The sequence below is a fragment of the Vipera berus genome, assembly GCF_964194415.1.
Source record: "Vipera berus genome assembly, chromosome: 17".
Taxonomy (NCBI): Eukaryota; Metazoa; Chordata; class Lepidosauria; order Squamata; family Viperidae; genus Vipera; species Vipera berus.
The window spans coordinates 4,790,745-4,816,757 of NC_138220.1; the positions used below are offsets into that span (position 1 = coordinate 4,790,745).

The 26,013-nt window shown below is 49.1% G+C and overlaps 2 protein-coding genes across 2 annotated transcripts in view; one reads left to right on the top strand and one right to left on the bottom strand.

Annotated features, from left to right (window-relative positions):
- Window positions 1–33: 33 nt before the first annotated feature.
- Window positions 34–17,518, bottom strand: EXOSC10 (exosome component 10). Its single transcript, XM_081341237.1, has 25 exons — window positions 17,223–17,518; window positions 15,846–15,982; window positions 15,425–15,548; window positions 15,223–15,327; window positions 14,558–14,726; window positions 14,296–14,407; window positions 13,541–13,616; window positions 13,307–13,417; window positions 12,190–12,333; window positions 10,791–10,981; window positions 9,319–9,475; window positions 8,403–8,551; window positions 7,523–7,573; window positions 7,269–7,380; window positions 6,979–7,029; window positions 5,781–5,859; window positions 5,285–5,376; window positions 5,062–5,154; window positions 4,642–4,716; window positions 4,380–4,464; window positions 3,804–3,892; window positions 3,203–3,368; window positions 2,974–3,035; window positions 1,353–1,429; window positions 34–231 (listed from the first exon to the last, which is right to left on the bottom strand). Exons 1-25 carry the CDS (start codon window positions 17,334–17,336, stop codon window positions 201–203), a joined length of 2,652 nt encoding a protein of 883 aa, XP_081197363.1. The 5' UTR covers window positions 17,337–17,518; the 3' UTR covers window positions 34–200.
- A 1,200-nt stretch (window positions 17,519–18,718) lies between these two features.
- MTOR (mechanistic target of rapamycin kinase) overlaps window positions 18,719–26,013 on the top strand; it is a 56,827-nt gene continuing 49,532 nt past the window's right edge. The window contains exons 1-7 of the mRNA XM_081341280.1: window positions 18,719–18,963; window positions 19,845–20,037; window positions 21,950–22,058; window positions 23,223–23,455; window positions 23,825–24,025; window positions 24,220–24,354; window positions 25,414–25,689. Of these exons, the coding sequence (XP_081197406.1) occupies window positions 19,918–20,037; window positions 21,950–22,058; window positions 23,223–23,455; window positions 23,825–24,025; window positions 24,220–24,354; window positions 25,414–25,689 (1,074 nt within the window). The 5' untranslated portion in view covers window positions 18,719–18,963; window positions 19,845–19,917. The remainder of the gene's footprint in view (window positions 18,964–19,844; window positions 20,038–21,949; window positions 22,059–23,222; window positions 23,456–23,824; window positions 24,026–24,219; window positions 24,355–25,413; window positions 25,690–26,013) is intronic.

Consider the following 26,013-nt stretch of genomic DNA (forward strand, 5'->3'; position numbering starts at 1 on the left):
AAAAGCAAAACAAAGCAAATGAACCATCACCGCTTAATTGAAACTTGCCTTCCTTCCTTTTCAGGGGAAAGAAAAGCATTTTAATTGGGGTTTTTTTTTAAAAAAAAAACACACACACACGAAACACTGAAAACGGGCATCCGTACAAAAAAAAAGCGGCAAGAGCTTCTCGCATCTTCCCGAAACTTCCTGGAGCGGTGTTATCTTTTTGGCCAGTTGTGCCGAAAACCCCTGCGGGAAAAACGGCAGAAAGGTAAGGAGGGAAAGAGCTGAACTGATAAGGTTTAAAAGTGGAACAATTTAAGCATCAGGAAATTGCCCAAACGACTTCCTTCATTTCCAATTTCAGCGCAGGAGGGCAAACGGTCACCCAACCAGTGGGTACGAAACATTATGGACTAGAACCCTCGCAAGCCTTATCTGCAAGGCATGGGTCGTCCTTGACTTACAGCCATTTGTTTAGTGACCCTGTAACACGGCCATGCTTCACGCTTGCAACGGTTGCAGAATCCCCACGTGATGGTTTTTAAGTCCCTACATGGCATGGGTCCGGAATACCTCGGGGACCACCTGCTGCCGGCGTCAACTCCCCTCCGCCCTGTGCGCTCCCACAGAGAGGGCCTCCTCAGGGTGCCTCCAGTCAGAGAATGCCGGCTGGTGGCCCCCAGGGGGAGGGCCTTCTCTGTGGGCGCCCCGGCTTTGTGGAATCAACTGCCAGTGGAGCTCCGGATGGCACCGGATCTCCGCTCCTTCCGGCGCGGGTTAAAGACCCACCTGTTTGAACAAGCTGGCCTGGCCTGATGGGGAGTTAATTTGGGTTTTAAATATTTGTATATTTTATTGTTTTATCTTGGGCATTAATTTAATTCTATTTTAACTTTTGTAGTTTTGTATTTTTATCATATGCCCTGTTCACCGCCCTGAGTCCCTCGGGAGAAGGGCGGTATAAAAATTTAATAAAACTAAACTAAACTAAACTAAACTAAACATGATCAAAATTCGACTGCTCGGCAACCGACAAGTATTTATGACAGTTGCTGTGTCCCAGGGCCGTATGATTCTCCTTTGGCGGCTTTCGAACAAGCAAAAGTCCACAAAGCCGCACTTAACAGCCGTGTTACTAAAAATTGCGGCGATTCAATAGTGAGAAGAAAGGTGGTAAAAATGGGGACAAGCCTCACTTAACAACGGTCTCACTTTGCAACAGTTAACAACGGTCTCACTTTGCCACAGGAAATGTGGGCTCTGTTGTGACCGTACGTTGAGGACTATCTGCAGTTCCAATATTCCAGCTGTTTGGGGTTTTTTTTTAAAAAAAAAATAAAAATAAAAATTATTAACTCTAATCCTACCTGTTGGATTTTGCACCTGTGAAAGACATGCTTTTCGTTCCTGCTGTCTGCTGTGATTTGCCGGCTCCTGAAAGTTTCTGGAGGTTTTTTTTTGGGGGGGGGGGTGTTGGGTGGGTGGAGGAGAAAAAAAAAAGAAGAACAGCAAACTGGATAAATGGGTTGAAACTCTTGGTAATTTTATTTTTCCCTCCATAGCAATAATATTTGCAATACATTGTCTGGCCAGGGATCAGGCAGCCCCCACCCAACTCTGACCCCCACCATCACAACACCCCTCTTGGCTGCCCCATATCTGGAAGAACCACAACAGAACACAATGCACAGCACACAGCAGCCTGGTTTTTGTGATGTGTTGGCTGGGCCAAGGGAAAGTGCTCAGAGAAGCCACACCGAGGCATCACATAAGTTATGGGAAGCAAATAAAGTTTACTTTTTCTTTCTCTCTTTCTTTTTCTTTCTTTCTTTCTTTCTTTTTCTTTCTTTCTTTCTTTCCCTCCCTTCTTTCTTTTTTCCCCTCCCTCCCTCCCTTCCCCTCCCTTCTTTTTTTCCCCTCCCTTCTTTCTTCTTTCTCTCTCTCTCTCTTTCCCTCTTCTTTTTTCCCTTCCCTCCCTTTTCTCTCTCTCTTTCTTTTTCTTTCTCTTTCTTTCTTTCTTTTTCTTTTTCTTTCTTTCTCTTTCTTTCTTTCCCTCCCTTCTTTCTTTTTTCCCCTCCCTCCCTCCCTTCCCCTCCCTTCTTTTTTTCCCCTCCCTTCTTTCTTCTTTCTCTCTCTCTCTCTTTCCCTCTTCTTTTTTCCCTTCCCTCCCTTTTCTCTCTCTCTTTCTTTTTCTTTCTTTCTTTCTCTTTCTTTCTTTCTTTCCCTCCCTTCTTTCTTTTTTCCCCTCCCTCCCTCCCTCCCTTCCCCTCCCTTCTTTTTTTCCCCTCCCTTCTTTCTTCTTTCTCTCTCTCTCTCTTTCCCTCTTCTTTTTTCCCTTCCCTCCCTTTTCTCTCTCTCTTTCTTTTTCTTTCTCTTTCTTTCTTTCTTTCTTTCTTTTTCTTTCTTTCTCTTTCTTTCTTTCCCTCCCTTCTTTCTTTTTTCCCCTCCCTCCCTCCCTTCCCCTCCCTTCTTTTTTTCCCCTCCCTTCTTTCTTCTTTCTCTCTCTCTCTCTTTCCCTCTTCTTTTTTCCCTTCCCTCCCTTTTCTCTCTCTCTTTCTTTTTCTTTCTTTCTTTCTCTTTCTTTCTTTCTTTCCCTCCCTTCTTTCTTTTTTCCCCTCCCTCCCTCCCCCTCCCTTCTTTCTTCTTTCTCTCTCTCTCTTTCCCTCTTCTTTTTTCCCTTCCCTCCCTTTTCTCTCTTTCTTTTTCTTTCTTTCTTTCTCTCTGTCTGTCTTTCTTCCTTTCCTCCTTTCCTTTCCTTTCTGTCACATCTAGCGGTTAAGGCACCAGGCCAAAAACCAGGAGGTCATGAGTTCGAGTCCCACCTCAGGCCTGGAGGCCAGCCCCTTTCTTTCACCCTAATCCACCTCACGGGGATGTTCTTGTGTGTGTGGGGGGGGGAAACACGGGAGGCGGCTGGAAGGTGAGGCAGATCCGCTGCCTTGAGTTATTTATACAAAATAAGAAAGACGGAGTTAAGAAAGACAATACCTTGCTGCCGAGCGCCTGGACGGCGGGATTAAATTGCCGCGGCGCCTTGGATTTGCTGCTCCCTGGAAAAAAAGGAGGGACTCTCTTAGGAAGGAAAGCCGGTGCAAAGCTGCCAAGTCAATAAAAAAAAAAGTAACGGGAGGCGAGAAAAACGCCAAAGCTGCTGGGGTGGTTTCAGCAGCTGAAGAAGCAAAGGGCCGGCGTTTTTTTTGTGTGTTTTTTTTTTTACCGGCAAAGACTCGGAAATCAGATTTGCTGTAGTCGAAGGGCGTGAAGCGGCCGGCGCCAGCCTCCGCTTCCGGCTGCGGAGCTTCGGGCTTGGCCTTTTTCCTCTTGGGGGTCTCTGTCGCAGGATTCTGGTCTGCCGCCTCCCGCTTTGGGGCAGCCTGCTCCTGCTGGAAACGCAAACAAGGAAGGAGAAAGGAACTCTGCACGCGTTCCAAGCAGGCGGCACAAATTCTCGCTCCCGCCGCGAAAGCAGAAACTGCAGCTGCTTCGACTGGGATATAGGGGAGGGGTTTTTTTCCAAACCTGGTCAGGTCAGGCGGCGGCGATGATCTCTTCGCTCCTCCCCTGTGGCCCCGCCCACTCTAGGCCCCCCCGTCCTCTGCTTTTTGATAAGCCCCTCCCACCTATTAGGCCCCTCCCAGGGTGAAGGGCATCCTTCAGTCATAGGCTTCCTCTTAGCTGCTTCTCCCCTCCTCCCCTGATTTTACAGCTCTAGCCTTAGCCAGGTCGTCCGCTCAAGTTTCTAGTCCGTCCTGAGGTAGATTTGCAGACAGGTTCCGGATTCTTTGCGCACTCTAGTTCTCCCCAGGGTTGACACTCACTGCAGCTAACTGGCGAACAGAGATGTTCTCCGTGTCTTTGATTCCGGGCTCCTTCTCGGCCTCCTGTGGGGCTGCTTGGGGAGCGGAGGCTGTGAAGGAAGGAAGGAAGGAAGGAAGGGAGGGAGGGAGAGACGGAGAGAAGGGAGAACTTTCCTCGTGAACACTCTCGGTTTGATTGCAGCATTTACTCTTCAAGTAAGATGGACATTGATGCTTACTTATATATTCTGGACCAGGGGTCACCGAGCCCTGGGCAGTGGCCTATTCGGAATTGGGCCACACAAGCGGTGGGCCCGAGCACGCATACGTGCAGCTTAACCCGTGCAAGCAGCAGGCCGGCGGGCACTCGCACGCGCCAGCCTGCCGTTCACGCAAGTTGAGAGCTGTACGCATGCCGGCCCGCCGCTCGCACGGCCCCGTTCCCCCCTCTCCCCCACCCCGGCCAGGCTAAGCCGCAAAGGTTTTAAGTTGCTAACCCTATGGGGTGGGACTTCTGTCCTTCTCCTGCATCAAAAAGGAGATCTGAAGATGGGACACCCCCCCCCCCAGGAAGAAGGTAAAGCCGCCCAGCCTCACCTGCCTGACGTTTTTGCTTGGCGGATTCTTTCTTTGCTCCTGCCTGAAGCTGGGCCTGGCTTAGCAGCTTCCACCGATTACTGATCTGCAAGACACCGACGCAGCCTTTCAGAAGCCGTCTCCCGGTGGCCAGACCAGCCCTGGCCTGCTCTCGGGGCAGAGAAGGGACAGGCAGCCACTGCAAGGGCCCCGGGAGACTCCGGCTGCAACAAACCAGGTCCCCGGATCAGGAAGCCTTTTTTTTTAACGAAAACGTTCTTACCTCGTAGATTTTTGAGGACGGGTCAGACTTGGCAGCCTGAGAGATGTGCACCGGGTTGAGCTCTGCTGGCAAATACTAAGAGGAGTAAAACAACAACAACAACGAAGGACAGCTAAGTCGACTTAGTTAAGGCAAGAGTGCACAGACCCAACTAAGGGCTGAGCTATCGGTTACGGCAGAGCCCCCCCCCCAACCTTTTGGGGCACCGGGGAACCGGTGCCACGGAGAGAGGTTTTTTCCCCCACCGACGGGAGAGCGCGTGGTTTTGTGTGCTGCCTGCACCCCGAGGATGGGGGCTTGTGCTTGCTTGTGCGGCCCGCTTGTTGGACCGGCAGGAGTTAGGGACCCCCGGGGTTACGGTATCTATTTGCGCCTCCTTTAGATGCCAAAGACTTAACCGCCAGGGAGGTGTTTTTTTACCATTCGAAAGGGGTTCTCAAAGGACTCCATGATATGCTGAGCTTTCAGCTGGGCCACCGTGAAGTTCTTGCCGTTTTGATCCTCTTCGGGCTCCTTCGGGAAGATAAGGAAGGTGTCAGCAGCCCTATCATTTGCTTTTTAATCCCGATGCTTCGATCCTGGCCCGTTCCCTCTCCTCTCTCCACCCACCCACCCCCCCGCCTTCTCGGCGGCCCAAACTCACGTTAAAAATACTGATGCTAGCTCTTAAGTGGAGACACGAGGGGGGCTCCGCTTCCGGAAAGAGCTTGGCGTGCTCCAAAGGCAGCCCAGGGCCTTCGGGAAAGGAAGGGCCAGAAGAAAAGAAATTAGGCAACGCTAATTTACTTGGAAAATAAAATAAAAGTAAAATCCCCTATCTTGCTCTCCCGGGAATCTTTGGGCAGGCTCTGCCTTTTTTTTTTTTTTAAATAAATCACCGTACTTTTGACCAACAGGTTAAGTGGTTTTGGTGAGCGTGATCCAGCTGGAACTCTCACAAATTAATTTTGGGAGAGGGGGAGACAGGGAAAAGTCAGACAGAAAAGAAAAAAAAATAGAGGAGGTTCGCTTCCGTTATTCAGGTTTTCTGCCTTGCCCACCAGAGGTTTTGCATCCATCAGGGGTCATGATCTGGGCCCCCCCCCCACACCTCCCTCCGTGGGCTAAAGACGCTTCCTCTGCCCCATTCCAGAATTTACCGTGATCCGAATAGTTGAGCTTCTCATCCTGGGAGCTGTGGGACCTGTCATGAGGCCCAAACAGAAGGTTCTCCGGCTTCTGACAAAACCAAAAGACAGAATGACAGAGCTGGGAGGGGCCTCGGGAGGTCATCTAGTCCAACCCCCCGCTCAAGCAGGAGACCCTACACCACTTCAGACAAACGGCTCTCCAGTCTCTTCTTAAAAGCCTCCGGTGATGGAGCATTCACAGCTTCTGGAGGCAGGTGGTTCCACTGGTTAATTCTCCTAACCGTCAGGAAATTTCTCCTTAGTTCTAGGTTGCTTCTCTCCTTGATCCGTTGTTTCTTGTCCTGCCTTCTGGTGCTTTGGAGAACAGTTTGACACCGGCCCCCCCTCCCCTTCTCCGTGGCAGCCCTTGAAATATTGCAACGCTGCTATCATGTCACCCCTAGTCCTTCTTTTCTCTAGACTTACACATACATAAGGTAAAGGTAAAGGTTCCCCCGCACATGCGTGCTAGTCGTTTCCGACTCTAGGGGCCGGTGCTCATCTCCATTTCAAAGCCGAAGAGCCAGCGCTTGTCCGAGGACGTCTCCGTGGTCATGTGGCCGGCATGACTAGACGCCAAAGGCGCACGGAACGCTGTGACCTTCCCACCGGAGCGGTCCCTATTTTTCTACTTGCATTTTTACGTGCTTTCGAACTGCTAGGTTGGCAGAAGCTGGGACGTGTAACAGGCACTCACTCTGCTACGCGGCACTCGGGATTCGACCCGCCAAACTGCCGACCTTCTGATCGACAAGCTCAGCGTCCTAACCCACTGAGCCACCGCGTCCCTTTTTAAAAGGTTACTGTGGACTATATTAATGTTCTTGTCCTCCTGGACCAAAACAAAGAGGCAGGGCCAAAATTAAAATGACTGAAAACTTCCAACGCTCTGCAATCGACGCAATCTAAATTCAAAGGAGCATAAATGGGATCGACACGACTCTTTCCTAATGGTTTGGCCGTCACCCCGCCCCCCCCAAAACAGGTGACGGAATATATAACGGCAAGGGTAGGGAAAAAGGACATCCCGGGAACCTCGCTGAAGTTGAGCCGGGGGAAAAAAGAGAGCTGCTCAACCCAGGAATCGATCCGAAACGTCCTTCAAGGATGGGGAAGTTCCCAGCAAGAAGGAACAGAAATGGGAACCGGGGGATCCAAGATTGCATACCTCAAGATTCTGAAGAGGCTCCTTCCTTCTCACGCCGGCCGCGCATTCTGACTAAAGAGGGGACAAAATACAACGGATAAATAATAAGGAGACTGACCCGGAAAAGAATTCGAAGGAAAAAAAAAAAGACCGTACGAACACCCTCCTTCGCGGTAGAACATCCGTCGACGTTGCTCAGTGGAAGTCATCCACGTAGATTTTTAAACGCGGGGGGTTCCCCAATTATTTTTTATGTTTTGTTCCTTTCAGCCAGCCCCTCTGCTCCGATCCTTCTGGTCCCTTCACCTCACCTTCAACAGGGGCATCTCTCGAGCTTGGCGGATCAGGAGATGCATTTCGTTCAGCTGCTGGCGGACCAGAGGGGGAACTGGGTTGCAGCAGGCGACGATTCCCTGGGGCTCCCTAAAGTTGCGGGCAAGGAAGACGGGCCGGTTTGGGTGAAGGAACCATTTATTATTATTTTTTAACTCACAAAGGGAAGAGCAACAGTCTTGGAACGGCCGTCATCTCGTTCGAGAGGCCCGCTCGCGGAATCCACACTTACTTAGGCAGCTGCTCGGCTATTTTTAAGAGCATGTGATTGGGAAGGACGTATCTGCAGAGGGAAGACAAGACAAGGCATAAGGAGTCAGTTGCTCGGCTCAGGCGCCCGTCGAGTCCACATCGGATCAACTGTGGCTTGAGCAAAACTCTTTTTTTTTTAAGCTGGTCCCGAGGACAATATTTGCTCTGCTAGGGGAAGCGACGGGTTCCCCTGTTCCCGTGGATCTCCCCAAGAATCCGTCAAGAGTGAAAAATTGGCAGCTACCATCCCTGTATCCTCTTGCCATTAGAATAAGTAGGGCGTGGGGGGCATGCATTGCTTTCAATTGGATTAGTTAGAGCAGGGGTCTTCCAACTTGGCCCTTTGACGACTTGTGGACTTCAACTCCCAGAATTCCTCGTGCCTGGCTGAGGAATTCTGGGAGTTGGAAGTCCACAAGTCGTCAAAAGGCCACGTTGGAAGACTCCCTGAGTTAGAGAAACGAAACCTCTCCAGTTTCTATGGAAGTTTACTGAGAGCCAGCCGTCTGGAAAACTTTCAAGGACAATCCTATCAGGTGTGAAAAAGATGGCAGACGGTTCCCATAACACAGCGAGCTTGTTTACACGAGCTACGCAGACCTCGGGGGGGGGGGTTGGCTGGGAAAGTCATTTTTATATGTTACGGTCTGATGACTTGGGATTTTAGAGTGAGTTTTACCTCGCCTAGACCGGGCCACGTATTCAATAAACAGTTAGCTTTTGAGGAAGGAAAACAATCCAGGATTTTTTTTTAAATTTGACTGTTCGAGCTGGAGGTTGACAGAATCTCTTACGTAACTAAAGAGTCAAAGCCAAACTGACAAGCAACAGAGGTAACACCCAGCAGCCATCTTCCTCACCCTGTGCTCTCATCCTCTTGACGCGCCATTCTGTCCCTCCAGGCAAAGAGTAGACGAAAAGCTGTTAGCTGCTGGGTGTTCAGGTGCTTTTTCTGCTTGCGATAAAGTTCAAGGTACGAGTCGTCCGTGAAGATGGGCTTGGTATATTTCTAATTGTGAAGAGATCGAGACATTTAGTCCGGGGGAACATCCGTGGTTTTACGCTCCAGAGAACGGGCTACCAAATCAAGCCAAGGCAATCCTCTGGAAAAACGAAAATAGAGAAGGCCTTCTATGTAGGCACCTCAATGTTTATTTTAAATTCCCATTTCCAGCTGGCCAGAATGGCTTCCTTAATGTGGTGCGAGAGTCTATGGCGGCATGTCAAAACTCTACATTAAAAAAAAAATTATTAACTTCCCCGAGTTAAATCAGTTTTGGCCCGTTTCTTTTTCTCTCCGCCCCTTTTGCAGGGTTTAGCCCTGGGAGGTGAGATTAGCGCATCATGAAGGTGACAATTCAACCGTCCTCACTTCCAAAACTGTAACAGGCAAGCCTCAATACATCAGGGGTCTTCAAACTTGGCCCTTTGATGATTTGTGGACTTCAACTCCCAGAATTCCTCAGCCAGGCACGCTGGCTGATGAATTCTGGGAGTTGAAGTCCATTCCTCTTAAAAGTCAGTATCAGGGGTCTTCCAACTTGGGCCTTTTATGGCTTGTGGACTTCAACTCCCAGAATTCCTCAGCCAGCCACGCTGAGGGGAAAGGGAGAGGTTTCCAAGCTAAGCCATGCTGGCTCAGGAATTCTGGGAGTTGAAGTCCACAAGTCATAAAAGGCCCAAGTTGGAAGATCTCTGCAGTAGATGCTCCTCTAATGTAACTTAATTCTCTTCTCTGCTTGAGTCCAAGGATGCTTCTGCTTTCTCTGCCCTCACCTTTAAGCAGAGGTCCCGGCTTCGCTGCCAGACCACTTGAAGCTGAGCGGGCTGCTCGTTGGCCATTTCCCAGAGTGCCTGTCTTACTCGGTCGTAGATATACAACAAGTAGTGGGTGTCCTCGCGGGCATAAAAGACCATTTCCTCTGGCAGCGGGCTGGAAAACAAGGCCAGAGACGAACAGGGTTAGCCCAAGGATCGTACGTGGATTCTCCAATATTTCTACCCCCGCCTGTTGCTAAAATACTCGTGTCACAATGGAACCTAAGTCGAGGGCTATCTGTCTTGGCCAAGCTGTGATCCAAGCAAGACAGCTAAGAGAATTTTTGCCCCGTTACCACCTTCCTTGCCACAGTTCTTAAGTGAATCACTGCAGTTGTTAAGTTAGGAACATGCATCCAGTTTTGGTCGCCACGGTGTAAAAAAGATGTTGAGACTCTGGAAAGAGTGCAGAGAAGACCAACAAAGAGGATCAGGGGACTGGAGGCTAAAACATATAAGGAACGGTTGCTGGAAATGGGGATGGCTTGTTTAATGAAGAGAAGAGTGAGGGGTGACATGATAGCAGTGTTCCAATATCTCAGGGGCTGCCCCAAAGAAGAGGGAGTCAAGCTATTCTCCAAAGCGCCCGAAGGCAGGACAAGAAGCAACGGATGGAAACTAATCAAGGAGAGAAGCAACCTAGAACTAAGGAGAATTTTTCTGGCCGTTAGAACAATTAATCAATGGAACAACCTGCCTCCAGAAGTTGTGAATGCTCCAACGCCAGAAGCTTTTATGAAGAGACTGGACAGACACTTGTCTGAAATGGTACAGACCCAAATGGTTGCAGTCAAGATTCATATTTATTTTTCCCCAATTTCAATTAAAGCATCTTTATTTCCTCTTTCCTTGGCGGAGTGATGCTATAAGATGTTTTAAGGAAGGAAGCCTCAAAATAGACCTGGAAGAGACCTCAGAGGTCTTCTAGTCCAACCCCGCAGCTGAAGCAGGAGACCCTAGACCATTTCACCAAGGGGGCTGTCCAGTCCTTTCTTAAAAACTTCCAGTGTTGGAGCATTCACAGCTTCTGGAGGCAGGTTGTTCCACTGGTTAATTGTTCTGACTGTCAGGAAGTTTCTCCTTAGTTCCAGGTTGCTTCTCTCCTTGACGAGTTTCCATCCATTGCTTCTTCTCCTGCCTTCGGGTGCTTTGGAGAATAGCTTGTCTCTCTCTTCTTTGTGGCAACCCCTCAAATACTGGAACACTGCTATCATGTCACACACACACACCCTAAGTCCTCCTTAGACTAGCCATACCCAATTCCTGCAACCATATTTCATATGTTTTTGTCTCCAGGCCCTTGATCCTCTTAGTCGCTCTTCTCTGCAAAGCCCCGACCTCTTTTTCTTATGCTAAAAAGGATCGAAAGCGACCGAATAAATTAAAAGGGGACCTGGATCTGAAGGGTTAGGGACAGGGACAAATATTACCGGATCCTCCAGTCGGCCAGCTGATACTGCTTCTTGGCATCCACGTCACAATAGAGTTTCAGCAGGTGATGGAGAGAGTGACGTCCGAGGTTGAGCAGCCGGGCCGCCTGGTGGGTGTCGAAGATGTTCACCAGATAGAGGCCAAAGTCCCTCTGAAGCCATTCCACATCCGAATCGGCACCGTGAAGGACCTGTGGGACACACACACACACACACACACACACACACACACACACAGTCAACAGAACGTGAAAATGCCACCTCTTGGCTTCCCGTTTGGCCCCTGCCCACTCCGGATTCTGGCAAAGAGCTCCCCATCAGCCCATCTGCACCAGAAATGGGGAAATGAAGGAGTCTGGATCGGTCCCCCAGCCTCCAGGGTCTACCTGGTTCAAAAAGCAGTCAGTCAGCTGTCAGTCATCTAGCAAAGAAAAAACTCCTGGCCATTTGATTTTGCCAAGAGTATATTTGTCACGGCCCACTCGCCATGTAGCCCTGCTCGCAACCAGGCTACAGAAATGGAGGGGGGGGAGGGAGAAGGAGGAAAAGTACGGTTGGGAGGGAGTTGAGGAATGCAAGTGAGCTGGCGCAGTCTGGGATGGTCCCAAGACCCAAGGTCGAACACTGGGAAGACTCCCGAGCCGCTCAGAATGTTCCCGAAACAAAACGAAATGGGATCGACCGGCGCGCAAGTGAATTGTCAGGGAGGTCCGGGGTGAAAAAGGGGGATTTTAACCTTTTTTTTTTTTTACGAAAACGTTAGAACTGGCTTTGCTACTTCCGGGCCTATGTGGAATCATCAGTAAAGTTAAAACACTTAGTAAAATAACGTCCCTGGAGGGGTTTGGGTTTTTTTGCCGCATTCACTCAACGGGATTGGTTGACGTTACTTTACTGAAGCTTAAATGGTTAGAGACGTAGCGTCAGCTGAATCGGAGGTTTTTCCCGTGCAAACCATGCGAAGTGAATTCTCCATCCCCCTCTTCTTCCTTACGTTCCAATCTTTCCCCCCCCCCTCCTCCCACGCTAGTGTCAGGCTGTCAGCTCATGAAGTTTGGAAAGGTGAAATGTAGCCCCGACAAGCAGCCTTTTTTCCCCCCTGCCCCAATGAGAAACTGAAGGCCCTCCGGATGTGGAAAAAGTCAACATCCAGATGTTTGCGCGATCGGAGGAAAAGGATGCTGATGTTATAAGGCGGGAGGGGGAACGTGAGTTCCCCCTTATCTTTGCAACCCTGACTTTTAGCCACCTTTGGGAAAACTCAGCGGGCTAAGTGACAACCACCCACCCTCCCACCCCCGTTAAGCCCTGACTAACTCCAGAAGGACAAGGGGATGGAGAGATATCCTGTCCGCATCAAATCTGCCTCGTTCTCATCCCTGGCTCTCTCTCCTCTCACCTTGACGATTGCAGGATCGGTGAACGTTTCGTTCAAGATGTACAAGTGGCTACGCAGCTCTAAAGGGTCAATGATAAAGTCTTCTGTCCGGGTGGAAATTTGCATCAGGCAGGTCAGCCCCAAGAAACTCCGATAGGAATGGTGCTACGGGAGAGCAGGAGAGAGAGAAAAAAAAGAGTGCTCAACAAAGGAGGTAATGAATGGAGGTTTGACCATCTTATTGAAATTTGAAACAGAATGTACTTAATAGATAAGATGTGCATGTTGGACACAAGACATTGTTATGAACTGAGATAAAAGAAAAAATTTTGGTCCTTAAAATTTAGCAATACAAATACTAATAGCTAACTTGAATATTGATTTGTGCATAAAGGTCATGTAAAGGTGAATAACGTAGATAAGCTAAAAACGTGTTGTTGAAAGTAATAAATAGGTCTATACAGAACGTTGAAAATGATCAGTTTAAGCAAGAGATAGCAGACACAAAGAGGAAGAGAGGAAGTATTAAATACTGAAATAAAAAAGAAATTTTGATGAATACTTAAAAAAAGCAAAACTGAAAATTAGCAAAAAGGAAGGCTATCGTATTGTATCCTTAATTTGTTGACATATACTTGTCAGCCTCCAGCTCGGCTTTACAAATAAATGCTCAGGATTTGTTTCCTTTCTGAAGATCTTACTGCTTTATTGAATGCATGGCATGGTATAAGCCAGGGGTCTGCAATAAGACTTGTTGAGCGCCCACAACTTCTGGAGACAGGTTGTTCCACTGGTCAATTGTCCTCACTGTCAGGAAATTCCTCCTTAGTTCTCCGTTGCTTCTCTCCTTGATGAGTTGCCATCCATCGCTTCTTGTCCGGCCTTCGGGCGCTTTGGAGAAGAGCTTGACTCCCTCATTAAAGGGGGCACCCGGATTTGAACCAGGGACCTCTTGATCTGCAGTCAAATGCTCTACCACCGAGCTATATACGCCCTCTTCCTGAATAACCACCTCAATTTTCAGTCCTGCTAAACACTGCTCAATTTCTGAACGTCCAACCCTCGGCCCCTCGTTTTGATTTATTTATTTATTGGGCAAGCCTAAAAGCAAAAAGAAAGCCACACCAAACAGGCTCACCTCTAAATCCAAAGCGAACTCTTTGCAGCCCACCAGCTTCTCGTTCAGGTCCACCAAATCCTCCAAGGTGGAGATGAAGTGGCAGGGGGTCTCCGCCAGCGGCCTGAACGCCTGGCCGGAGAAGAAGAAGAAGAAGGGGGGGAAAAAAGAAGAATGAACGTACGAACGCACGAAAGAAGCACTGCAGCTTCAGCTGCGGACCCCAGGAAGTGGAGGACTTGGCCCATCGCTCACCTGGACCTGAGGCTTTTCGAGAAATTCTGCCGGCACTGAAAAACGTTCCAGTTCATACCGGTACGGGTGAGCAAACCTGCGGGAATCCGAAAGAACACCACCATCAGCTAACTTAAGATCGTGGTTCCTAACAGACGGAGAAACCAGCAAAAGGTAACCCCAGGAACGAACAGAAAACAACCCCGGGGGACGGTAGGTTGATTCTCAAACTTTCTATCGGGATGTCTTGGAACTAAAATCTATTTATTTCAGACATACAGCTGCCCGGAGTCAGTAAGGGGAGATGGGTGGCTATAGAACTTAAAAAGAATCTCCCCGAATTCCAAAGGCAAAATTGCTCTGCGTTCACTGCAGGTTTTGCGGGAGACGCCACGAGAAGAAACACCTTCTGCAGATTTAGTCCTGGCGGCCTCTTGAGGTGGGTTTTAACCCTTTTTTTTAAAAAAAAATGCCGTTAAGCTGCCCAAAGTCTTAACCAATTTGATAAAATGAAATCGACGGAGGCCGTGACACATCTGACGGGCGAAATAAAATGAAACGTTCCCCACCCATTTCCCCCCACCATCCGGTCAGAGCGGAGGAATCTTCTGGGATGAGAAGGAAAACGTCTTCAAAGGGAAAATGGGGAAGTCCGGTTGCCTCCCGAAAAAAAAGCAGCTTTGGGACCACCACGGCCTGGATGAGGGGGGGGGAGCCTCCACAGAGGTAAAGACGTAATTTTTACAGACGTAAAAATTAAAACTTCCCGTTCTTACATGTCCTGCTCCGTCTTCTGGGTCCTCTGCTGGTGGAGGAAGTCAGCCAGGGCTGCGGGGACATCCAAGTCTTCCGGACGCTCCTTCCGCTCTTGACGGCTTTTCAGGAGCGCTGGAGAGAGGGAAAACCAAGTGAGGAGGCCCAGCCAGCTTGATGCTCTCAGGGGTGGCCAATTATCCCAAGGCTGTTGGAAGGAACAGCCAGCCCCAAAGGTCGATCCGTCTGCCCAACCCCACCATTTCTCCCCCCCTTCCCTCGCACCTTGGGGCAAGGGCCTCAGCGCGTTGGGCTTGATGAAGAGTTTGGGCACAAAGGGGGTGTTGGAATTGTCCACCTTCTCCTGGAACTTGAACTGAGGGCGGGCAATGTTCTTCGCGTGGAGAAGGCGGAACGTCTCCAGGTTCGACTTCGGGCTGGTGTCCCGGTTTTGCTGGGAAAAAGGGAAATTGGAGGCCAAGATGAGACTTCCGTCCTTGGGAAACTCCCAGCTGGTAAAAGCCTTAATTTCTCACCACCACCACCACGGCTCAGATTTGAAAATACACGGCTTTTGAATCACAGAGCCACTTGATATGCCGTACTTTTATCCAGGGGGTCTTCAAACCTGGCCCTTTGATGACTCGTGGACTTCAACTCCCAGACTTCCTCACGCCTGGCTGAGGAATTCTGGGAGTTGAAGTCCACGAGTCATCAAAGGGCCACGTTGGAAGACCCCCCTGCTTTTATCTAACCCTGTTTTTTTTTAAAAAAAAACACTGCCTGATTAAATTGTCGGCAGAACTGGAGAACTTAAAACTCTCATCTTTCCCAAACTAGCGAGAAGTCAACTGTAATCTACAGAGGTTACATAGAGAGAAGCAGTTGAGTGAAAGTTGGCTAGAAGTAAACCCTGCCCTTGCATAGGCCAAGCCAAGATTGTTTGCCACCTTGCGATTCCAGCTGGAGATGATTGTCTTGGGAGGCTGCAGGCCTGTGGGAAGCACCGGTTGCTGGTTCTTGTTGACTCCGGCCGCTTCGTCTAGCAGCATGCCCTGAAATTTAGGAGAAGGAGGTTGTGGGCCCGCCGCGCAGGGTCAGAAGAATGAAAGGGGCGCCACAGGGTAATCCCTCGGGAGCCTTCACGCTCACCACTCGTTCTAAGATGACATCGTTGGCGTCCACCAGCAGATCAAATTTGTCCTCCAGCTCTGTGATCTTGCTGTGGTCTTGAAGGTGGCTCCGGCATCCGTGGTACTGCATCACTTTACTCATGCTAAGGAGAGAGAGAAAGAGAGAGAAAGAGAGAGAGAAAGAAAGAAAGAAAGAAAGAAAGAAAGAAAGAAAGAGATAGAGAAAAACAAAAGGAAGAGAGAAAGAAAGAAGAGAGAGAGAAAGAGAATTAATTTGTTAGCAGGAAAGGACAGTATGTGCAGGAAGACAAATGCTTCTGCACCCGTGCAGGGCAATTTTGTCCTCTGGGGGTTCCACGGTGCCACTTAAATCTGGGCCAGGGGCCAAACCACGTGCAGACACGAGTTCCCTTTCCGCCCAGCGACTTGCAGAGACTCACCACTGCAGCAGCCTTTCTCCTTGCATTCCGCAGTAGGCCTGGAACCCGGAGAAACTGCGGTAGAAATCGTACTCGTCTCCGGGCTGAGGGAGGCCGGAGGAAGCCTTGGTGGCCGAGACCACCGTGCCAAGAGCGTGCTGGACAAGAAGGCGATGATGGCAAAGAGTCGGTCCCTTGAACATGTCTCCCCATCCCTCTTTTTATTTTCGTAACTGCTGGCCTTCCCTTGCCCGTGCGTGGACACACCCAAGCCAGCGTTCTCCCAGCAAAATAAATCCACCCCCAGAGGAACGAAAGACATTCCAGGCAGCCCTCGACTTTACAACAGTGACCGTTCGAAGTTACGACGGCACTGGGGAAAAAAGTCACTTAACGACCATTTTTCCCAGTTAGAACCATTACAGCATTCCCATGAGCACGGGATCAGCATTCAGTCCCCTGGCAACTGACTTGCATTTAGGACGGTCGCCGTGTCCCGGGGACGTGGGATCCCCCTTTTGCTACCTTCTGACAAGCAAAGCCAATGGGGAAGCCAGATTCACTTAACAACCGTGTTACTCCCTTAATAACGGCAGGATTCGCTTAACAACCGTGTTGCTCTTAATAACGGCAGGATTCGCTTAACAACCGTGTTACCCCCTTAATAACGGCAGGATTCGCTTAACAACCGTGTTACCCCCTTAATAATGGCAGGATTCACTTAACAACCCTGTTACTCCCTTAATAACGGCAGGATTCACTTAACAACCGTGTTACTCCCTTAATAACGGCAGGATTCGCTTAACAACCGTGTTACCCCCTTAATAATGGCAGGATTCACTTAACAACCCTGTTACTCCCTTAATAACAGCAGGATTCGCTTAACAACCGTGTTGCTCCCTTAATAATGGCAGGATTCGCTTAGCAACGGTGGCAAGAAATGTTGTAAAATGGGGCGGGACTGACTTAACCAGTGTCTCATTTGGGCTCAGTTGCGGTCTTCAGTCAAGGATCACCAGTAATGACCCACCTGGATTGAGGGACCCACCAGGCAATCTAAGAAATCAGCTATCTCTACAAGGCAACTTTTAAGACTTGGGGACTTCAACTCCCAGAATTCCTCAGCCCCCAAATGTCCTTGTTTGACTGCCAGAGGCTTGTTTATTAAAAAAAAAAAGAAGGCCTTAGCCTTAGCTTATTCTGTCGGCCCATTCTAAATGCTATTTTTTTTCTTTTTTTGCTTCGCCCACGCTTTTAACATGATTTCATTTGGCACTTGGAAAGCGAGGTTCGCATTTTACGAAACGTCACAACCCAGCGGCAAGGAAGGCCCCCCGGGACTACAATTCCCGGCATGCCCAGGAACCCAAGGCGCATGCGCGCTCCGCTCCCGAATACCTTCACGAAGGAATCTGCGTCTCTAAAGCCCGGGAGCACCATCGCCGGGCCGCGGCTTTCCACCGCCGGCGCCTCGGAGGTGCTTCCTAAGCTCTGCCCGCTCTCCGCCGCCATGGCCCACCGAGGCCGAAGCCCACCGCGCCGCCGTCGCAGCCCCGCTCAACAAGCAGCCTCCATGCTGGGCAGCCCAGCCACGGCGATTCCCCGCAAATCTCGCGTTCTCGTTCTCGCTTCTTCTCGCGAGACTTCACCCCAAAACGTTCAAAGAGCGCTAGGCAAAATTTTGGGAAGCCAAGTTCTGCGCTGCCTTTTGTTTCAGGGGGGGGTTTTGCATGTTTTTTTTACACACACACACACACACACCTCTTTTAACCGCGTTGTTGTTGCTTCTTTAAAAAGCCCACTCAAGAGCAGAGGGCCTTCAAACTTGGCAACTTTTAAGACTCGTGGACTTCAACTCCCAGAATTCCTCAGCCAGCCCTTAAAAGTTGCCAAGCTTGAAGACCCTCTGCTCCAGAGTTTCTGCGTCTTGCAGTTTGAAAGCCTGGAAGGTTGTCCTTGGTTTAGACGAGGGAATAATAATAATAATAATAATAATAATAATAATAATAATAATAATAATAATAATAATAATAATAATAATAATAATAATAATAATAATAATAATAATAATAAAGTTGGAAGGGACCTTGGAGGTCATCTAGTCCAACCCCCTGCTCAGGCAGGAAACCTTATACCATTTCAGGCAAATGGCTGTCCAGTCTGGTTGCACCCTTGTCCACGGATGTGCCCCTAAGGCAGGGTTAGGCAACCTCGGCTCTTTTATGACTCATGGACTTCAACTCCCAGAATTCCTGATCCAGCTATGCTGAGTCAGGAATTCTGGGAGTTGAAGTCCATGAGTCATAAAAGAGCCGAGGTTGCCTAACCCTGCCCTAAGGGATGTTCAGTCTAAAAGGGGATCCTGCGGCTCTTGCTACGAGACCTGAGCAGCCTGTTTGCTGCCTTTGAACCAGCAGTGCGCCACAGCTGCCAAAAAAAAGCCCTTGCAGTCCTGAGCTGCGTTAACAGAGGGATAGAATTAAGATAGTAAGAGAAGTGTTGGTACAACTTTATAAAGCCACACTTGGAATACCGCATCCAGTTTTGCTCGCATTTAGCTGAACGAATAATTTGTCTGCGCGTCAATCTAGCAATTATGGTAAAAGGGTGCGCTGAAAAGCAAAAGGGAGGCGCTCTGGGCCACCCGAGCAACCACTGAAGTCTTTGCGAGGCCATTTGCGCGTGCGCATTCCTAGCCCTTTTGGGCGGAAGCCTTGGCATGACCTCACTCTCTCTCTCTCTCCCACTCTTGTTGGCCCGTTCCCGTATCAATCTTCTCGTCCCCTTTCCTAATTGGTCCAATCTTCACCCATTTTCCCTCCCTCCCCTCCCGCCGTTGCACGGTAGAAACTTAAAGGAGAGGAGAAAGTGGGGAAGATTGGTCTGGGGGGGTGGGTGGGAGGAGAGTTGTCATTTCTCCCTTCCCGCCTTCCTATTGGCCGAGCCCTTGTCCGTCTCCGGGTGCGCGGGAGGCGATTGGTCGGATTCGCCGGCGTGAGGCGGCGATCCAGAAAGGGCGGACTAAAAAAAAAATAAAAAAAAAGTGGAGGCGAGAAAAGGGATGGCGGAGTCGAGCGGGCCGCCAAAGGGGAAGATGGAGGAGTGAGGCGGAGGAGCCGGTCAGCGACGGGCCTTGGGCGTGAGTGCCGGGCGTCCCCCTCAGCGCCTTGCCCCGCCGAGCCAGCAGTCGAGAGGCCGTCGGGCTCCGGCTTCGAAAAACGGGTTTTTATGTGGCGGAGGCCACCGTGACCTCTTGGCTTTTGTCCCCCTCAGACAGTTGCCCCGCCCACTCACCAGGCCCCGCCCTCCGGTTCTTGAAACCCCCCGTCTCTCTTGATAGGCCCCTCCCACCTATTAGGCCCCTCCCACACAGGGGGAAGGGCACCCCTCAATCGTGAGCCTCCTCCCAGCTAACCCCCCCCCCAAGATTTCCCAGCACTGGGGAGAACGGGGGTCATTGGGGCGGGTGAGGGTGTCATTCCTAGCCAGCTCGTCTGCTCAAGTTTCTAGACCTCATTGAGGTAGAGGCCACAGAGCAACTAACCACCACCCCCCAGCTTTCCCAGCACTGGGGAGAACGGGGGTCATTGGGGCGGGTGAGGGTGTCATTCCTAGCCAGCTCGTCTGCTCAGGTTTCTAGACCTCATTGAGGCAGAGGCCACAGAGCAACTAACCACCCCCCCCCAGCTTTCCCAGCACTGGGGAGAACGGAGTCATTGGGGCGGGTGAGGGTGTCATTCCTAGCCAGCTCGTCTGCTCAAGCTTCTAGACCTCATTGAGGTAGAGGCCACAGAGCAACTGGTGGGGTGTCCATAGGGGGCGGGGGGGCGCCTGATGTTGGAGGTCTTCCAGCAGCTGGCCAATATCGGGACAGGCCGAGAATGGCCACATCTGGAGTTGGCGGGTTCCCACGGAAGACTTGACTCCTGACCAATGAGTTTCCTCCAACAGCGTGGAAAAAGACGGGCCGACTTGAGTGTTTCTCTTCTCTCTCTCTCTCTCTCTCTCTCTCCTTCCCAGGTTGCTTCCGGCTAAGATTTGGCTGCGCCTGCTTCTCCCCCCGACGGAAAAACCGCGGAGGCTCGATACCATCATGTCCGGGACGGTCATTATCCTCCAGCAATTTGCCGGCGGCCTCAAGAGCCGGAATGAAGAGACTCGGGCGAAGGCGGCGAAGGACTTGCAGCATTACGTCACCATGGAGCTCCGAGAAGTAAGTTGGAAGGCCCCTGACAATCGGGGTTTCCTCATTTCACCGACCTCGGAAGGATGGATGGCTGAGCCGGTCAGGATCGAACTGCTGGCAGCCGGCAGTCAGCAGAAGTAGCCTGCAGTACCGCACTCTAACCACTGCACCACCACGTAGTTATGAGACCCTTCATGGTGTGACTATGGGACCTTGGAGCCCATTTTCCAGTCCGAACTTTGCTTTCTTCAACGGAAGCAAACAAGAACTATTTCACCCCCTTTTTTGAGTTAAGATCGGACATACTTCTGATATAATAATAGTAATAATAAGAAGAACTATTTCCCCCCCCCCATTTTTGAGTTAAGATCGGACATACTTCTGATATAATAATAGTAATAAGAAGAACTATTCCCCCCCATTTTTGAGTTAAGATCGGACATACTTCTGATATAATAATAGTAATAAGAAGAACTATTCCCCCCCATTTTTGAGTTAAGATCGGACATACTTCTGATATAATAATAGTAATAAGAAGAACTATTCCCCCCCATTTTTGAGTTAAGATCGGACATACTTCTGATATAATAATAGTAATAAGAAGAACTATTCCCCCCCATTTTTGAGTTAAGATCGGACATACTTCTGATATAATAATAGTAATAAGAAGAAGAACTATTTCCCCCCCCATTTTTGAGTTAAGATCGGACATACTTCTGATATAATAATAGTAATAAGAAGAAGAACTATTTCCCCCCCCCATTTTTGAGTTAAGATCGGACATACTTCTGATATAATAATAGTAATAAGAACTATTTCCCCCCCCCATTTTTGAGTTAAGATCGGACATACTTCTGACATAATAATAGTAATAAGAAGAACTATTTCCCTCCCCATTTTTGAGTTAAGATCGGACATACTTCTGACATAATAATAGTAATAAGAAGAACTATTTCCCTCCCCATTTTTGAGTTAAGATCGGACATACTTCTGATATAATAATAGTAATAAGAAGAACTATTCCCCCCCATTTTTGAGTTAAGATCGGACATACTTCTGATATAATAATAGTAATAAGAACTATTTCCCCCCCCCATTTTTGAGTTAAGATCGGACATACTTCTGACATAATAATAGTAATAAGAAGAACTATTTCCCTCCCCATTTTTGAGTTAAGATCGGACATACTTCTGATATAATAATAGTAATAAGAAGAAGAACTATTCCCCCCCATTTTTGAGTTAAGATCGGACATACTTCTGATATAATAAATAGTAATAAGAAGAACTATTTCCCCCCCCCATTTTTGAGTTAAGATCGGACATACTTCTGATATAATAATAGTAATAAGAAGAACTATTCCCCCCCCATTTTTGAGTTAAGATCGGACATACTTCTGATATAATAAATAGTAAATAATAATAACAACAACAAAAGTTGGAAGGATCTTGGAGGTCATCTAGTCCAACCCCCTGCTGAGGCAGGAAACCCTATACCATTTCAGACAAATGGCTGTCCAGTCTCAAAAACTTCCAGTGTTGGAGCATTCACCGCTTCTGGAGGCAGGTTGTCCCACTGGTTAATTGTTCTTAGGGTCAGAAAGTTTCTCCTTAGTCCTAGATGGTTAGTTTCCATCCGTTGCTTCTTCTCCTGCCTTCGGGTGCTTTGGAGACTAGCTTGACTCCCTCTTCTTTTGGGGCAGCCCCCGAGATACTGGAAGGCCGCTATCCTGTCTCCCCCTGGTCCTTCTCTTTATTAAACTAGACATGCCCGACTCCATCGACAGTTCTTTAAATATGTGAGCCTCCAGTCCCTTGATCATCTCTGTCGCTCTTCCTCGCACTCTTTCTACCCTTCCTTTTTCTTTCATCCTTTTCTGATTTAGGATTTACGAAAGGGTTAGGGTAATTATTATTTTTTTCTTCCTCCCCCTGCACAGATGAGCCAAGAGGAATCCACCCGTTTTTATGATCAGCTGAATCATCACATCTTCGAGCTGGTCTCTAGTTCGGATGCCAATGAAAGGAAAGGAGGCATTTTGGCTATAGGTGAGTAGCCAGATAAGACTTGCCTAGAGAATATTGCTGGAGAGATCGGGGGCACTTGTTCGTCAACCGTCCCCCAATGTTGCCGCGGGCGGTAGGGCTATTCACTGTGCCAGGTGCCAGCAAAGGAGCACCTCGCACACACAATTCATTTCACTTCTTTTCGCTGCCCTAGAGCTGATGAGCACCTCGACAATTTAGTGTCCAAACTTAACAATGGCATTGGGGGAAAAAAGTGTCTTACGACCGTTTTTCACACGGCCTTTGCAGCATCCCCAGGGTCCGATGATTTACATGCCAACGCTTGGCAGCTGGTTCCTACTTATGACGGTTGCCGTGTCCCAGGGTCATGCGGGCCATCTTTTGCCACAAAGCCAGACCCACTCCACAACCGTGTTGCTAATTTGACAGCTGCCGTGATCGACGTAACAAATGCGGCGAGAAAGATGGTGAAATGGGGCACAACTCACTTTTAACAAACGCCTCGCTTAGTAAGATAAATTTTGGGCTCGTTTGCGCTCGTAAGTCGAGGACTACCTGGATTCTGTTTCCTCCAGTGAATTACCCATATTAGTCCTTTAGCAGCTCTGGCAAAATACTGTAGATTGTCAAACCAGAATTGTTTTTGTTAGGAATAGTAGGAGCTAACTACGAGAAGGAGCGCAGATACCTAATTTTACATGTACTAACAGCAGCGATAATTGGAAACATGAAAAATTACCAACCGAAGAAGTATTAATCAAGAAAATTTTTAGAATGCGCAGAAATGGATCGATTGACTTTAGAGAGTAAAGAGAAAGAACGTTCGGTTTACTTTAGAACATGGGATAATTTTTATCAACGGCTAGGAAAACGAATGAGAGAGAGAGGAATGTGACGTGTAATTTTGAATACATATTAGTAAGAAGAATGCCACGGATTGATTGATTAATACTGTTTATGATAATTAACCATACTTATCATTATCTGTTATTATCTATTGTTATTTAAACATATGCACCCAGACAATATCCTATTTGCTAAATATTGAAAAATGTTATCCGGCGAAACCATAGCCCCAACCCTGATCCTAACCCTGACCCCATTCTATCCCTAACCTTATAAAAACTGATAAAATTTTCTAAAAGGAAAAAAAAATAGCATTTGCTGGTGTTTTCTCTCCCTCAGCAAGCCTCATTGGGGTGGAGGGAGGCAATGCCACGCGCATTGGCAGGTTTGCCAACTACCTGAGGAACCTCCTTCCGTCAAATGACCCCGTGGTCATGGAGATGGCCTCCAAAGCCATTGGGCGTCTTGCTATGGCCGGCGATACCTTCACGGCGGAATACGTGGAATTTGAAGTGAAGCGGGCTCTGGAGTGGCTTGGGGCAGACAGGAACGAAGGACGGAGACACGCAGCGGTAAGAATAGCTGTGCCTGGGAAGTTTTGGCGCTCGGTGGCTTATTTCTGAGAAATAACACTGAATATATTCCTTTTAATTCCTCCCACATCAGGGGTGGGTGGGTGCACTGTAACATTTGTATTTTTTTATATTGTGTTTTTATTTTCAATTTAGACTTAATACGCATTGTGTTTGTAGTTATTTGTATTTGAATAATATTAATTTGGGGAAAAATAAATTCCACATCCATCGTGAAGTCACAAATGGGTATTTTTTTTTCCAACTGGTCTGCGGCCACGGCCCTTTTAATTCAACCTTTAACGCTTTGATAAATCACGAACGGCCTACGAAACCGCTGTTGTCGTTGGTCCCTTTTTCCTTATCCAGGTCTTGGTTTTGCGAGAGTTGGCCATCAGCGTTCCCACGTTCTTCTTCCAGCAAGTCCAGCCCTTTTTTGACAATATCTTTGTAGCCGTGTGGGATCCGAAACAGGCCATTCGGGAAGGAGCCGTCTCAGCTTTACGAGCTTGCCTTATTTTGACCACTCAACGCGAGTCGAAAGAGATGCAGAAGCCGCAGTGGTACCGAGTAAGGAAGGGGGTGGGGGGGCATTTGAGGTTTTCTTTCCGAAGTTACAAAGTCCCTAAGGTCCCTCGAAGTTACGGGAAGGATTCAAATCTGATTTTGAGGCAAGATAGGGTGGGATTCTCACAGATCCCATCAGGCACGGCTGTTTGGAGGGGCTAATATTCAGCTCTAAGCAAGGGTCCGTCTGGTTTCAGCATACCTACGAGGAAGCGGAGAAAGGCTTCGATGAGTCCGTGGCCAAGGAAAAGGGGGTGAACCGGGACGACCGGGTTCACGGCGCCTTACTGATCCTCAATGAGCTGGTGCGGATTAGCAGCATGGAAGGAGAGGTGAGTTCGTCAGTTGGGGCAGGGGCCGTGTCGTTATAAGACTTTCCTGTCCTTCAGCGGGGGTTAAAAACCTTGAAGGAAAGCGTGATCCGGACAGCCCGGTGAACGGGCCCAGTCGGATTGAGTTTTCCAGCGCGGAGTTTGCGGAAAGAGAACGGGGTTCTCCGCCACCACCCTCGTTCCTATACGTTAAAGCTGTGGCGGCGAACCTATGGCACCGGTGCCACAGGCGGCACGCAGAGCTCTCTCTGCGGGCACGTGCGCCGTCGTCCCAGTCCTAGGCCTTCAGCTGGGTTTTATAATTCCCCCCCCCCCGCTTCGATCAATTTCAACTTCTCGCGGGGAAAAAAAAGAAAAAGATCTCGCAAAGTTGGAACTGATTGAACTTTTTAGTCCCACCCATTTCAAGCCACGCCCACCCAACGGGCCACGCCCGCCCAGCACCCAACGATACAGAAGTGGGTTTTGGATTGCAGTTTGGGCCCTCGGTCTCTAAACGGTTCGCCATCGCCGTGCTAAAAGTAAAATTTTGCCCAACAGAATGGGAATGGAATTGAACAGCTGCTGCTGCCATTAGAGCAGGGGTGTCCAACTCAATTTCATGGAGGGCCACATCAGCATTGCGGTTGCCCTCAAGGGGCCGGGTGGGTGTGGCCAGGGTGGGCGTGGCCTACTGGGTGGGCGTGGCTAGAGTGCGTATGGCCTACTGGGTGGGCGTGGCCAGCTCTACCTCGTTCGCATCAAGGGTGCCTATGGGGGCCTGGGCAGGAGTGGGACAGATCTGAGGGTCTCTGGCAGAAGGAGGGTCTCTGGGCCAGGGCCAAGGCAGTGGGGGCCGTTCCCTCACTGTTTCCAGGATGGCTTCACGGGCCGCATGAAACCATTTCGCGGGCCGCATCCGGCCCCCGGGCCTTGTGTTTGACATGTCTGCATTAGAGGCTCTTAAGGTGGATGCGATAAGCAGTTGCTTCGATTCCACGACGACGCCCTTCTCTGTTTCCTATCCTGAGGCTAACGGGCCTCCCCGGTCTTAACTCTCTGCTTCCCGTCCCCATTTAGCGTCTCCGAGAAGAGATGGAAGAAATCACCCAGCAACAGCTGGTGCACGACAAATACTGCAAGGACCTTTTGGGCTTCGGCACCAAGCCCCGTCATGTCACCCCGTTCTCCAGCTTCCAGTCGGTGCAGCCCCAACCGTGCAACGCCTTGATCGGACTCTTGGGTTACAGCCCCCACTCGGGAATCCTGGGATTTGGGACCTTACCGGTCCCGGCCAAGTCAACTTTGGTAGAGAGCCGATGCTGCCGAGAACTGATGGAGGAGAAGTTTGACCAGGTGAGTTTCCTCCACCCCCCCCTTTCCAATTAATTGCAAGCGCTTTTGAAGAGCATCCGAAAAGGCCAGACAAGACAGTCGGTCCAAACTGTGATTTGAACCGATGATGATGATGATGATGATGATGATGATGATGATGATCATGATCATGATGATGATGATGATGATGATGATGATGATTATTATTATTATTATTATTATTATTATTATTATTATTATTATGTTGTTGTTGTTGTTTGTTGTTGTTGTTGTTATTATTATTATTATTATTATTATTATTATTATTATTATTATTATTATTATTATTATTATTTTGAGGCAGAG

Coding starts and splice junctions, on each gene's coding strand:
- EXOSC10 (XM_081341237.1), bottom strand. CDS start 17,336: ATGGCGGCGGAGAGCGGGCAGAGCTTAGGAAGCACCTCCGAGGCGCCG. Junction 15,328..15,424: donor ATGTCATCTTAGAACGAGTG/GTGAGCGTGAAG, acceptor CCTAAATTTCAG/GGCATGCTGCTAGACGAAGC. Junction 3,369..3,803: donor CTGTTCGCCAGTTAGCTGCA/GTGAGTGTCAAC, acceptor TTGCGTTTCCAG/CAGGAGCAGGCTGCCCCAAA.